The 14,298-nt window shown below is 43.5% G+C and overlaps 3 protein-coding genes across 3 annotated transcripts; all 3 read left to right on the forward strand.

The window, feature by feature from the left end:
* Window positions 1-964: 964 nt before the first annotated feature.
* LOC108154545 (carbonic anhydrase 2-like) lies at window positions 965-3,076 on the forward strand. The gene is made up of 5 exons (XM_017284848.2): window positions 965-1,265; window positions 1,575-1,687; window positions 2,142-2,232; window positions 2,289-2,551; window positions 2,615-3,076. Exons 1-5 carry the CDS (start codon window positions 1,184-1,186, stop codon window positions 2,978-2,980), a joined length of 915 nt encoding a protein of 304 aa, XP_017140337.1. The 5' UTR covers window positions 965-1,183; the 3' UTR covers window positions 2,981-3,076.
* A 1,612-nt stretch (window positions 3,077-4,688) lies between these two features.
* LOC108154020 (carbonic anhydrase 14) lies at window positions 4,689-6,101 on the forward strand. Its single transcript, XM_017284112.2, has 5 exons — window positions 4,689-4,805; window positions 4,860-5,011; window positions 5,070-5,160; window positions 5,213-5,632; window positions 5,702-6,101. Exons 1-5 carry the CDS (start codon window positions 4,733-4,735, stop codon window positions 5,908-5,910), a joined length of 945 nt encoding a protein of 314 aa, XP_017139601.1. The 5' UTR covers window positions 4,689-4,732; the 3' UTR covers window positions 5,911-6,101.
* A 2,714-nt stretch (window positions 6,102-8,815) lies between these two features.
* On the forward strand, window positions 8,816-12,043 carry LOC108154018 (sodium channel protein Nach). The gene is made up of 9 exons (XM_033390273.1): window positions 8,816-9,039; window positions 9,126-9,332; window positions 9,392-9,709; window positions 9,769-9,889; window positions 9,949-10,098; window positions 10,158-10,362; window positions 10,444-10,609; window positions 10,774-10,949; window positions 11,057-12,043. The coding sequence occupies exons 1-9, from the start codon at window positions 8,906-8,908 to the stop codon at window positions 11,299-11,301; spliced, it is 1,722 nt and encodes a 573-aa protein (XP_033246164.1). The 5' UTR covers window positions 8,816-8,905; the 3' UTR covers window positions 11,302-12,043.
* Window positions 12,044-14,298: the final 2,255 nt, after the last annotated feature.

A 14,298-nucleotide genomic window follows, 5' to 3' on the forward strand; every position in this document is an offset into this window, starting at 1 on the left:
AAGTTATTACGCAAAATATGCGAAGTGTGCGGAACTGATGAGAGAGGGTCTCCCTCGAGGTAAAAAGCTATCAATCATATTTATCATAGGACTTAAGTGACCCTGAAAAGCTGGCCAATGTGTAGCCCTAACTTTGATTTTGGTTTGTAATTAAAATGCTAATTTTTGCAGCTACTTTCTTTAATGTCGTCACAACAGAGGGGATTCCTTATAGCGTTCATTTATATGAAATAAGGCATATCAAAATTTGCAAAGGACATTGAACCGAGATCAGATCTTAAAAGTGGCATATTATTGGCATTTAATTTTTTGGAATCAGCTCGATACACAATAGAGCTCTCTTAGTAATGTTATATCCCATATCCCTGCAGCCCAAAAAATTACTGTTTAGTAAATACAAATTTATTAGTCTTTCAACTTCAAGGGTACATATATTAACTTCGTATCCAACATCTGCTTTCTTAATGGTTTTTTATCAAACATTACCATATATGTAAATGTCGGTCAGCAACATATCTCCCCAAATAGTTTGAATTTTTTTCTAATAAAATAAATGTGGCATGAGGGAAAGGAAAGGGACTTTTCATACCGTACAGCCTTGCCATGTTGAACCCCAGACAACTTCTCCCAAAGATCTGTTTTCCGCATTTCCATAGGGGCCGGGCCATTCTTTCAAGAGCGTTTATTAAATGTTTTTCCTTCGCCCCATAAATATTGCACAGACTTCAAGTAATCCATCATTTATCATTTCGAAAAGAAACGACTGCAATTAGACTGCCAGTTGCTGCTACTGTTTGGCGTTTGATTTGCCACTAATAATCGCTCCACTTAGGTTTTTCGATTCGAGCCCGATTCCGAGACGTTGCGGTGGCATACACCAGCTACTCGCACCGTGGCATAGTCGTCACTAAAGACACTATAAAAGTTATCGAGATGTGGGGGAACCGTTTCAGTTGTGCGACGACCGCACCACCAGCGACAGCAGCAGCAGTTGCCACCGTTAGTTATAGTATTCACCGGGAGATCCGTATTCGTATTCGTATTCATATTCGCATTCGCATATGAGAAATTATGCAAAACTGAAAGCGACCCGAGACAAAGACAAGCACGCGCGTTTCCGTTTCCCAGCATCAATTAAAGAACCATAAACAGAACAATCGGGAGATTGCAAATCTGTAAAACAATGCCAGAATCGAGAATTTTTCAAAAACTTTTACTATTGCTGCCGCTTGCCTATACCAACAAGCCGCAACTACCGCATAATGGTAATCCCATTGGAAAGAACTCCAAGTGAAACTGAATGACATATCTTAAAAGAAATGTAAAATCTACTGGACACCATTCCAAATCGAACTCTTTTCCCATTAACAATCAATAATAATTAATCATTCCATGCCCTTGTTTGGAGAGCAACCAAAGAAATGAGAGAGTCGATCGATGTCGAATAAAATTACATCTAAACCAATTTAAAACTTATTCATGGTCTGCGCTAATAGGATTATGAGCCGCTTATCGGTTGAACGAAAGTGAAATTTGTCTCAGACCTGGTTTCTGCTTCAATATCGATTTTACAGATGATGACGATCATCGTGTGCATCATTGGAACTATGAATATCACGGAAACGACTGGGGTGGCACTTGTCGGACGGGACTACGGCAATCCCCCATAAGATTGGCCGTTCAAAAAGTGAGTTCTAAGTTCTAAAAAGGTTGATGAACAAGCCCACAAAAAATGCAATGCTGCAAGAAAAACACTACTGTTTCTCTTAGATGTTGCAAGAAATATGCTGTAAAAATATATCAGTTGAGTAAACATTAGAAAAATTCAAGTAAAAGCAAACATTGGAGATGTTTCCAATCCCTTTAATGTGTTTTAACATGTTTAAGCTCATAGTTGAAGTTACCAAAAGACTATAACCATCCATTTGTTTCCGCTTTGCGCATTGAGCGCTAATTTGATGATTTAAACTAAAGTCTTGAGTACAAACAAATTGCTTCCGAATGAGACAAATTGGAAACTCTTTTAACGCACACTTTTCGTATTATAAGAGTTAATGGTTTTGAGGGGGTGGGTGATACATACATATATATGGAAGAAATTCATTTCAATAACCTGAAATTTTCTTCATGCTTTCTGCCAGTCGCTTTTAGTAGCAATGCCGCGGATTACGTTCGGGAACTACGACACAAAGCTGAGACCTCCACTCACCTTGGTGAACAACGGGCATTCGGGTAGGTCATGTCTCTACATTTCCATACGTATGTTAATCCACTCTGATACTCCGCAGCTCACATGGACATACCAGAGACGCTTGACAACAGCAGACCATTTATAACTGGAGGGCTCCTCAAGGGTCGGTACATTGCGGAGGGTCTCCATTTCCATTGGGGATCGCCGAACTGGCGTGGATCCGAGCATTCGATCCAAGATCACCGCTATGATGTGGAAATGCACATTGTTCATAGGAATTCAAGGTACACCGATTTCCCCGAAGCATTAAAGTATAAAGATGGCGTCGCTGTGCTTGGAGTTATGTTCAAAATTGTCCAAGTATGTTTTCCTAGAAACGTTTTGATCCTCAAGTGAACTCAAACATAACCCTTTGGCTTTCAGACACCAGATGCCTTTTTTCCCGGTCTGAACAAAATCTTTGCCCAGCTTCCAAAGATTAAAAAATATAAAGAGGAAGCGACAATTTTGGGCAGCCTAACATTGGGACAAGTGTTCGGAAATTTGAACACCCGCGACTTTTTCACGTACAAGGGATCGTTGACGACGCCCGAATGCGAGGAGGCTGTTACCTGGACCGTGTTCTCCCAGCCCCTGCCCATAAGCTTTGCAGCGGTCTCGCGGTTTTGGAACCTACGCAGCTCTGACGGTTACAGATTGGTCAACAACTATCGAAACATTCAGCCCAGGAATAACCGGCCCGTGTACTATCGTACCAGCCCGAATCAGATAAACAATTTGCTTGGCTAGTAATGATCATTGGAGGAGAGGACCAAAGATGGGAGCGAAAAATACACCTATTTTTATTATTTATTTCATATTTTACAATAAAAGGATAAAAGAATTTTAAAATCAAATTCTGTTGATTGTTTCTGTTTGAACGAAACCGAATATCTTCCTATAAAGCCACTTTTACAGGATGAAGACATACTAAATGCGAAGTTAATGTCAGTTAAAGAGATTTGGATTATGGGTATATGTAATAAATTGGAGATTGTTTTAATACGACATTAAAGTGTTCTTCAGGATGGCTTCAATGTTAAATATTATTACCATTATGCCTCTTATTCTGACAGAAGTCTAAATAGAGAATAGCCCACCCCTAATGTAAATATATGTACTACATACATACTTATCCTGAAAAGCTATCAGTTATGAAGAATTCAAGGTATGACATCTGGATTTTATTTTATAATCACAATATAATTTTAAGCTGCGATAATAATTACTACACCAGAGCCGAGGCAGAAGTCAGAGATATACTGAGAATAAATGTTACCCAAGATCAGTTACCCAAGCAGAAACTAATCGGTACGGAATCGGAACTGCACTAATGGTTATTACATTTGCTTAAACTACAAATTTAAGTATAAAAATATAATTCCTAGAAATGGTACTATATTCAACAAATTTTCCATTGATGACCTCCAAGAGTTATCAGTCGGAAAAGTACTTAGGCAAATAGAGCCCTAATTTTTACCGATACCAAATAGCTTACGTGCCACATTGTGTCACGTGGGAAGTTACAATATAATGACTCTCCGACAGTGTGACAGCCAAAAGCTTACCCAGACACGTATTGATCTGAAATGAAGTTCGTTCTCCTTCTCCATTCGATCCGACACCTTAGTAATTTGTAGTTTGATTCGCGCTGCTGGATAATTGCCAATGCAATTTGTTACTCCTCTCTTTTTATACCCTTCCAGAGGGTATTGTCATTATGTTGATTTCATAAAGTATACAAGTAATTTATCATCCATGTCTATGCAGACTATTTCTTCAGTTCTGAAACTGAAGATCGTATCACTATACCATTTTTGCAGCTACAGCCTGTTGGTCAGCCATTTCAGATTAAGATCGTACTCTGAACTATAAACCGATGCATCTTCAAGGGTATCAAATGCTTAAGTCTTTGAAGCTTGCTCTCCTTTCTTCTTTCCTATTTATTTATAAATCAAACCAAAAGCCGGTAAATGAAGTGGCCATTAATTACACGCTGTGGATGCGGCAAAACTCAATTATTTGCCTATCTGGTTTTCTAGCTGCAAAGCTTCTACGTAAATTGAGCCCATGGGCGGATTAGAGTATTGCTGCGATGCTGCACAGTGGTGCCTTTTCAGGATTTTGAAGAAAAGCCTCACAAAACAATGATCGCTATGTACATTGGATTTCTGAATGAAATAATTTTCTTTGACTTACGAATTGAATTTGGAATACTTGTTAGTATTATTCTGAGGACGTCTTGTGTTTTTAGTAAGAATGGATGCATTTTTTCTAGTTTTAGTTGTGAAAAGGTGCCACCGTGCGGCAAGACTGCAAATGATTGCGCTTATCAGACCCAGCCTTATATACACGCCCATTTAGAAGTTATTGCTGATGCAAGTGGGCTGATGCTGGTGTTGGTCCGCTGCTGCCAGTATAAATGGTCCTGCCTGGCTCTGGGAGACTTACAGTCTTCTTGCAATCTCCTGCGCGAACAGAACGGGCAGGAATCATTAGAAAATGTATCATCCTTTGCCTGCTTTCGGCTGCCTGCTTCTGCTTGTGGTCTTCACCTGCTCCAACGCCTTGATTCGTACGTATTGATGATGCCTCTGCTTCAGATCTGTTGTCTATAGCTTTCCCTTAGATATATCTGAGGAATATCTGACTGCCATAAGGCTCGATCAGGCGGAAGACCAGGCAGCCGGAGACTATAACTACGATCAGCAGGGCGATGACTGGGAGGGTCTATGTCAGACGGGACAGGCACAGTCACCTATTGCTCTCAATGTAGAGGAAGTAAGTTTGAAATCTTGACAGAACGAGGAATATAATCAGCTGGGGAAATGTTCCACAGACCGAGGATATGTATGTTCCACGCATTCGCTTTCACTATTATAATGAAACCCTGCAAACGCCTCTTGTCCTGATGAACAATGGCCACACAGGTGAGTGACTGAATGATCCTTTGAGCTAATGATTGAACTTGATTTTGAACAGCCAACATGGTCATACCACCCACCCAGTTGGGGCCGCGTGCCTACATCAATGGTGCTCTTCTGCCGGGCGACTTTGAGGCCCAGAGCGTGCACTTCCATTGGGGATCGAGGAACTCCAGTGGCGTGGAGCATTTGGTGAACTATAATATCGAAAAAGCACAGGTGGAGATGCATATCGTTCACAAGAATACACGATACGCCACCACCTCGGAGGCCAGTAAGCATCGGGATGGCCTCGCCGTGCTCGGCGTGCTGATCCGCCCCGGAAGGAGGCAAAACTCCAGGAACTCCGGCCTCACCAAGATCTTCAATCGGGTGCCCCGCATAGTTCAATACAACACTAATGCCACAATAAATGGTCGCTTGGAGGTTGCACAGCTGCTGGGATCTGTCGTAACGGGAGAGTTCTTCACCTATAATGGTTAGTCCACACCCAGTCCCAGAAATAGTTCGATATTGGTATCTTCCACTCTCCTTAACCTCTGTTTAGGATCGCTGACTACACCGGACTGTGCTGAGGCTGTTACTTGGATTGTGTTCCCAGATGTTCTCGAGCTGCAGTATCGACTTATAGAGAGATTGTTCAACCTGAGAGATTCACGCTCCAGACCTTTGATCAACAACTATCGCGACCTACAAGATACAAATGGAAGACCAATCTACTATCGTCGTTTACCAGATCTACCAAATCTTGTCTAATTTTCATAAAATTGAGAGTGTATTTGAAATACCTCCAAGATTTGTATCCTTTTTCGACTGCGCCTCCACTTTTTATGGGGATTTTCAAAATATCATTCGAGTGCGACATCGTTTAATACCTTGTGTTTCGCTGCTGCAATGTGTTAAATATGATTACAGCAAAATAAACGGTTAAAAAAGCTGTAATGTGATTAATCTCATTTTATTTTATCTGATTAACATGTCATCTGATCAGAGATAAGAACTTACAACTGGCTTGACTTGGTCTTAAATCACCACTTGAGTTAGTTCCGGTGCGTGCAATTCAGAACTGGATTTTTGAGTTCAACAATTCATTTAATTGTCACTGGTTTGAACCGAGTGACCTTAAATTTATACCAAAGACCAACATTAAACATTTTCAGCACAAATTTACGTTTTGAAAAGAAACGTTTTCTGTCGCCGGCCACTTTTGCAGCATTTAGCTTTTGTCAGGGGCTAACTTTGCGCCTACAAGTATGCTATGTCTCTTTTTGGGGCTGCCAGACTTATTGATTAGGCTTGTTTTTTTTCCTGGCGGTTTTCCATGAAAATTTAAATATTCTCGGGCCGGTGGACGAAATGTTGGAGCAATAAGAGCTCAATTGTGAATTTGATGCCATGCCAAAAAGTCTTTTTGTACGATATAACATATGTTAATCCCAAAATCTCAATTAATAATAAAGTAAAAGTTAATTAACTTTGCATAGTCCAATTAATAAAATAAAACAAATATTGATAATCAATTTAGGAGAGCTCATCCTTGTGGATGGAACACACTTCCCTCTGTTGCGTATAGAAGCTGCCGCACCAGAGCAGGCAAGAAATCGTTTTGGCTTGAGCTTTTGTCTGGTTATGACAGATTTACGGCGCCATATATCCCCGCGAACAGATACGGCAAACTATTGGCGCCGAGATGAACGCTGCAGGGGGCCTAGGGAGTGGGGTAAATGGAGACTGGCACTGGGGACCTGAGGTACAGGTGAGGGCAAGATAAAAGGCAAGTCGGCATCGATGTTGCTTATACGCAACGTGCAACGGACGAACACGCACACGCACATGCGGGGGGACACAGGAAGGGGTCCACGTCCACATATGGGCTCCATAGACAATTTGCATTTGCAATTTTCACTGCAGTGCCTCTTGGAGGTCCTCTCGCTTCGCCCCCCTCCCGTTTCCGCTCTCCATTGAATGTTACTGTCGTTTTCTCGTTTTTCGCGACTCGCTGCGCACTGCATTTTTCACATTTTTCATTTCCGTTTCCGCTTCTACCTCAAAAAGAGAAAAGAATACCACCTTCCCAGTCCTACGCCCATGCTGCCAACCTCATACCCAGAATATTTGCGCTTTGTGCGTTTATCTTTGCCTCTGACTCTGCTGTCCCTTTCCCTGCCTGCCTCCTGGTCTGTCTCCTGCTTATTTGCAGATTAATTTGGCTGCTGTTGCCTTTCGTCCCGCTCTGGTGGTAGTCTCTCACTCACCTGGGAGCAATTTGTCGCACAATCCTTTGTCACCAATCTGAAGGATCCTTCACTTTATTCCGTTGAAAATGTGCCATTTCCGGGTGTGTCGATATGTTTCAACCATTGAATTTTCATGCATCTTCATTCATGAATTATCCCCCTACTGACACGAGTCCATCCTCCCTTGCTATCTTTTTATCAAACTATTTGTCTTGGCAGATTGCCTTTCTTGGCGTCAACAATGCAATGGATTGGACTTCAGGCGTGTAGAATGTTCTTAGATCAATCAGCGATACTTCAGTAAGAAACTAGATCTTTCTTTGGTTTGCCATCTGATGCATTCCATCCGCATATCATTGTTTAGCTTCAATGGCATTGTCTACTGCACTGCACCCTGTGTCATGTGCATGTGGATGCATCAATCATCAGTAAGACTTTGGTGAATCGACCCTTACATCAACGCATTCAAGTGCTGCAGCTTGATGACAGAGCGGCATGTATTCCGTGAAGTTGAGGAGCCCCTTTAGAGACCCCAGACACCCTGTAGAGTCAAACAAATGGAATGAAGTACAAGCTATTCGTTTATCCACTTAAAGTAATCCACATGCTTAAGCTTTTATTCCAAAAATAAAGACAACAACAAATCATTCAAGTTTTTTGTGGTATAAAATTCAAAATTTGCTTTGTTTTCAAATGATTTAATTATTTAGTCTTAATTCAAGGCTTTGCAGCTCATCATCATTAAAAATGTGTTCTTAAGGACCAAGCCCTAGGCCTATAATCCACTTTTTTAGTCAGAACAAATCTGAATTTCTATGTACAGAACCAACACGTGTCCTCCATTTGCCCGCCCAGTTCATAATCCAAAGGAGAGGGCGGCGAAAACATGATTTTTTTGTTTTTTTTTTGTGGAAAGAATACACAAGGACACAACTGTTGTTCCTGCTGTTGCTGTTGCTGATGATGATGATGTTTCCGCTGGCTGACATTTAACGCGCATTTAACTAATTTCATTTTAAATTGTTGACAATTAAGGGGAATTGCCAAGACGAATCGAGACGAGAGCAGGAGACCAATGCCTCGAGTACTTCAACAGAGAGGGAGAGAGGGAGTGAGTTCCTCTGGCATTTCCCACTCCTGCAACGCTGAACGAACACCACGTGCCATGTCGCAGTTAATTTGTTGGCAATAAGTTGGAACACAAGGCCTAATTACAACAACACGCACGACATGACTGCGAAATTTTCATTAAAATGAGCCAGAAAGCGTACGCTACGGCATAGTCGGGTGCGAGGACAATGGATCCAGTATCCGACACGGAACAGGAGCATACGGTTTCCAGTAGCGTCCAACAGTTGCAATCGGAACAGCGATGGCAAAGGAGACACTGCCCGTTCGACTGGTCGTGGGGTCCACCCGCTGCCTGGTGGATACCCCATCCAGGACCAGAGCCACCGCAATGCCATCGCAAATCCACTCGACACGCACCTGCGGCTGTGACGAACACGACGGTCATGGTCGCCGCCGCGACTTCAGCGGAGGATACGCGAAAATTGCCATTTGCTGCCGCTTTAAAGGATTTGCTGCAGAACCTGTCCTTTCATTGTTATGGCAAATTAGTCGAGCACGGCCGTCGCATTCAGGAGCGGTAAGCAGTGGGCAGTGGGGGGCTCCATCCAGCAGCAACCTTTTCAATTAGCATTAGCCATTACCGAAACCGTTAACCACCCGCAGCTTCTTCTGGCTCATTTTCCACATAACTGCCCTGAGCGTTCTAATTGCATTCCTCTGGGGGACCTACAAGAACGAGGTCCAGGACACTCTGGTCACCACCATTTACCATCCGCTCTATCCCATTTGGAAGGTGCAGTTCCCGGCGATATCCGTGTGCTCCTTTAATCGCATATCCGAGCGGGCTGCCTGGCGTTATGCCCAAGAGCTGTAAGTCGAATGTTGTTTCGGGATAAAAGACTTACGGACAATCCTGTAATCCTTTGCAGGAGCGGCAAGGATCCCAAGGAGCGCGACGCTAGCTTCTTCTATGATCAGCTGAAGGAATTTTTGAATTTATTCTACAATCCCCATGGGACAACGGATATTGACAATGCGCTGCGCTTTCAGAGCTTTCTCGATAAATTCGATGTCGAGGCAAATGAGCTCTTCTTCAATACGAGAAGGCGCATGCATCTCCTCACACCCAACTGCAGCGACATGTTTGTATCCTGCCGGATTGCAGGACGTACCTTCGATTGTCTCCAGCAGTTCGAGGAGACCCTCACAAGTCATGGCTACTGTTGCACGTTCAACTATGATGGAAGGTTCGCCGAACCGTTGGCACAATCTTTTATAAATATGTCGTATAACCACATCATTGTAGGTATGTCAACAAGCCGGACTTTCGACAGCGTTACTTTGGACCCGAAATGGGCCTTGTACTGACTCTAAAGTCACTGCCAGGCGATATTTTCTACAAAGAGAATCCAAAGAAGGGTTTTACGGTAAGGGGTATAGAAACATTCGTACTTTATATGGATAGCCCAAGCGAATATTGTTTTAGATTTCCATTTATGAGCCACATAGCTATCCGGATCCGTTTTCCGGTGGAGTGGCCGAAAGAATGGCCAAGACGGGCGTGAACACCTTGCTGCCCATAAAGGCCAAGATCTTTGAAACAGTGCCAGAAGCCCGCAGGATGAGTAAGTCGGTGGTAGGTATCCTTCAATCGGCCAACCAAATCAATCATTCACTCTTTCGTGGATTTACCAGCGCAAGTGTCTCTTTGAGGACGAAATGCCATGGATCTTTGCCCGTCGCTATACCTTCAGCAAGTGCATCTCCGCCTGCCGGGCACGAAGTGTTGTCAGCCTGTGCGAGTGCCTTCCCTTCTCACTGCCCCTGCGGTACATCGGTGGGAATGAGAGTCGGCTCTACTGCACGCTACAGCATGTCGAGTGCCTCAAACGCTACGATTGTGAGTTAATCTGAAATTCATTCAATCTGAAATATACGAGTACTTGCATTACTTATGTATATGCGATGTGCCCGTGTCCAGTTAAATGGTTGAATGTCATCACCAGTCGCGAGAATGTCACTGGCCTGGAGCACGAGATGCAGGATGCCCTCTACTGTCCGCAGTGTCTGGCCTCTTGCTCGGAGACGCGCTACAGTGTGCGCGGTTCCATGACTTTGGCCCTGCCGAGCACATCGAAGTCCCCGCCGTAAGTCCGCTGGAAACATGAGTTCATGGCGGTGCAAATTGTGCTTCTGCTGCGCCTTCAATTGAGTTCAATTTCCATATGGAATCACTCCTTGGCTCAACCCCTTTCCCGGGGGTTCACGTTGACTCCTTGCCAAGAGATCGTAAAAGTTTTTCATTTTGCAGGCGAAGCATCCTTGGACCTACTGGCAATAACAGTTACGGCCAAGCCAACGCCAACGCCAACGCCAACTCGAACTCATCCTCTCAGTCGGAGATGACTGTGGTTCGAATTTATTTTGCCGAAACGCACATTCAATACTTTCGCCAGATTATTAAGAGCGCCTGGTACGAGACCTTCAGTGAGTATCTCCCTATCCATTCAAAATGGGGAATGGGCATGGGATGGGTTTTGGGGGTGGCTGTAACAATTTTGCATATCTCACCAACCATTATGCCCGTTTGCCAGGTACAATTGGCAACATCTGCGGCATTATAGCGGGCTTCTCATTGATTGGCATCTGCGAGCTGTTGTTTTTTCTAGCCAAACAATTATGGCAGGGCTGCAAAGCGGAACTGAGGGCAGAACTCGCACACATCCAATGTCGGAAGGAGCACCAGCACCCCACTGGGGGTACAGAGCAGCAGCGGCAGCACCAGCTCCACGCAGTAGCAGGGGAACAGGAGCCAATGGAGTTGTTTATACTGCCGTAATTGAGCGAAATGCATCGTTAATTTTAAAGCTCAGTGATTTTTATGCACATCCTTCTGTGTACTCCGTTGATCGACTTCCAGCTGGATGGGGTGTGGAGTGTGGAGTGGAGCACACTGTAGTGGACTGTGGAGTCCGACTCAAGTGCACTTACTTTGCATGGTCATTGTCACATAAAAATAAACAGCGAGCCTCCACGTACGATTGGCAATTGGTGGACTGGGAGGACTGGGAGTGGCATGGCTTGAAGAGTTGCCAAAAAGGCCCAGACGGTGACATTAGCGCCAGCAGTTGCTACATTCTTTCTGGCCATTTGCCCACTTCGGGGTCAACAGCGAAGCAGTTATGGACCACAGAATACACGGGCCTCCAGTTCCTGGTCCCGGTCCCGCCCCAGCACTTACAATCAGCATTATCTTTTATTTTTCGTATGCAGAGTTGGCAGAAACAAACAGAACAAGATGTGACACACCAGCAGCTGTTCGCTGTCGGCCATCCTGAGACCTTTGCCTGAAATCAATGTTCTGAAATCGAATCTAAATTGGGAATGGGAATCAGAATCAGAATGGGAATGGCAATCCACCCATCTCTTGTGACAATTTCAATTTCAAGTATTCTTCTCGAATTACGTTTATCTGCCAGTTAATTTATTGGGTTCTCAAGAAACTCTGCTCTGCGCTATTTCAAGCATAAACAATTTGTATTTACTTAGTCAGCAATGGAAATTTATTTGCTATTCGTTTGAACGAACCGAACCCCTCGTCTCAGATGGGGCGAACTTCTCATTAAAGAAAGGAGATATTATTACCTCCATAAAATCTTTGGCAAGTCTTTGCTTTGCCAATTGTTATACCTCGATGGAGTGGAATATAACCACTCCCCAACATCTGAGCATATACTCGTACATATGCAAATTTCTGGAAAATTGAAATGATTTTCCCTCCATTCAGTTTGTACGGCAGTTGCTTGGCTTTGCCATGCATAAAACTGCCTAAAAATTGCAAAAAATTTAAATGAACGCACTCGATACAGAGATCCCCATACCGACTCAACGGAATCCTGATAGCATTGTTAAACAAAACACTGTTTGGGGAAGGAAGAGAACAAAAACTCAACAAAAAAGGGGGGACAGAAAAAACAAAGAAGGAAAGTGGAAATGTCCATGGACCAGAGCTTCAGTTTCGAATCGTTCCGGCTGGCTCGCCCTCTCTACCGACGAGGCATATTATCGCACAATACAATATGTATATTGGATTATTTCGTTTGTGTAAGTTTTTGCAAAGGGATACCAGAAGCCGTAACTGATGCTGGAACCGTACCGTAGCAGAAGCTAACACTGAAACTGGAACCGTACCTGGTGGCAGACACTAATCCTCACCCCCTGAGAGAGCAGAGCAGAGCAGAGACAGAGGCAGATACACAGCGCGGTGGCGGTATAGAATTTCAACCAATAACAAAAATATGCGAACAAAATCAAAAATACTTCTATGATTTTTTCAATCTCCTTCTCCTCTCTCACCCTCTTCTTCCCTTGCTCCTTTCGCACCACCACAAAAGCGTTGAAGTTTTTAATTGAATTCTGTATGGAGAGGAGAGGAGACGAGCCTGGCCTGGTGCTTTACTCCTTTTTGTAAGTTTTATGCCAAGTTACTGCATCGAAAATGCAAAAAGTTGGAAACGAATCAAAGTGGAGGTAAGGTGCGTTAAAGGTTGGGTCTGTGGGCGTTTAAAGTCGGTTGGTAAAGCCGTGAAGGCTAATAAGGAAATTGCAAGGATATGTAGAGTATTTCGAACTTCTTATTATTAAAATTAAGGGGACTTTAACATTTCGGCTTGGGGAAGATTTACAAAAAAATTAATAATACAAAGTTTGTTTCATTCCAAAAAAAAACAACCAATATTCACAGTTTACTGAGTGGAAATGTAAACGAATGTCCTACACAGCACAGCAAAATGTTTCAAGTGGATGGATTTTTTCCTCAAAAGGATAATCCATGAGGACCCCTGACCTGCTTTCACGAGTACTTTCGTTTCTATTCCCCTTATACCATTTTCGTCACATAAATAAAGCTAAACATCTTTTGTGGCCTTATGGGGTTAAGCCAAGAGGATAACCGCTCGACGAAAGCCAATGAGTGGAGGTCCTTTCCCGCATTCCCTCAGTGGGTCCCCGAAAATCCTGCAACCCATTTAAGGCACTCTACCCAGCCTCGTGGTCCCTTTGCTTTCCAGGGCTCGTGCTGCCTCTGCCTTCCCTTTCCCAGACTTCCTTTGGTTTGGTTTTTTTTCGACAGTTTTTAAGCACTGCAAGAGATGTCAAGCTCTCTCTCTCCGACCGTTTAAGCTTTCAATTTCGCTACCGCTGCTGCTGCTATGTGTCGCATGTGTGTGTGTGGAAGGGAGATGAATTATTTAAAGCATGAGTGTCATGGCGTGTGGGAGAGCAGCTCGCTATTGTTGGTGTGAGTTTTTTTTTTTTTTTTTTTTTTTTTTTTTTTATTAAGCGTTGAATCCGTACATTGCATATAACGTATCTTAACATCACTGGTAAATAATATTGGGGTAGCCAAACCTAATGCTAAATGCGAGAGGACTTACAAAAAATATAATATTATAATATTGGGAGGGAAACTTAGAGTTGGCCAATAGTTTTGGCAAAACCCAATCTCTTCAACCGCCTCAAAGGCCTGGCAGGTAGTAATCGTCTGGCGAGCATACTATGGTGTCTAATTAGCCTGTCACTGTATCTGCTGGTGTGCCTTCCAATCTGCTCCTCTACTGTATGCAGATTCAAATCCCGATGTAGGGTGGAGCCGCGCACGTACCAAGGGCAGTTCGTTATTTGCCTCATGGCGCGATTCTGCAAGACCTGTATCCGTTTATAGTTCGATTTGGCAGCTATACCCCAAATCTGCACACCGTAGAGCCAGATCGGGGCTACACAGTGTACATAAACTGCTCTTTTGGCTCTCAGTGACATGGTGCTTCTTCTGTTAATC

Source organism: Drosophila miranda, chromosome 2, assembly GCF_003369915.1.
Source record: "Drosophila miranda strain MSH22 chromosome 2, D.miranda_PacBio2.1, whole genome shotgun sequence".
NCBI classification, from domain to species: Eukaryota; Metazoa; Arthropoda; class Insecta; order Diptera; family Drosophilidae; genus Drosophila; species Drosophila miranda.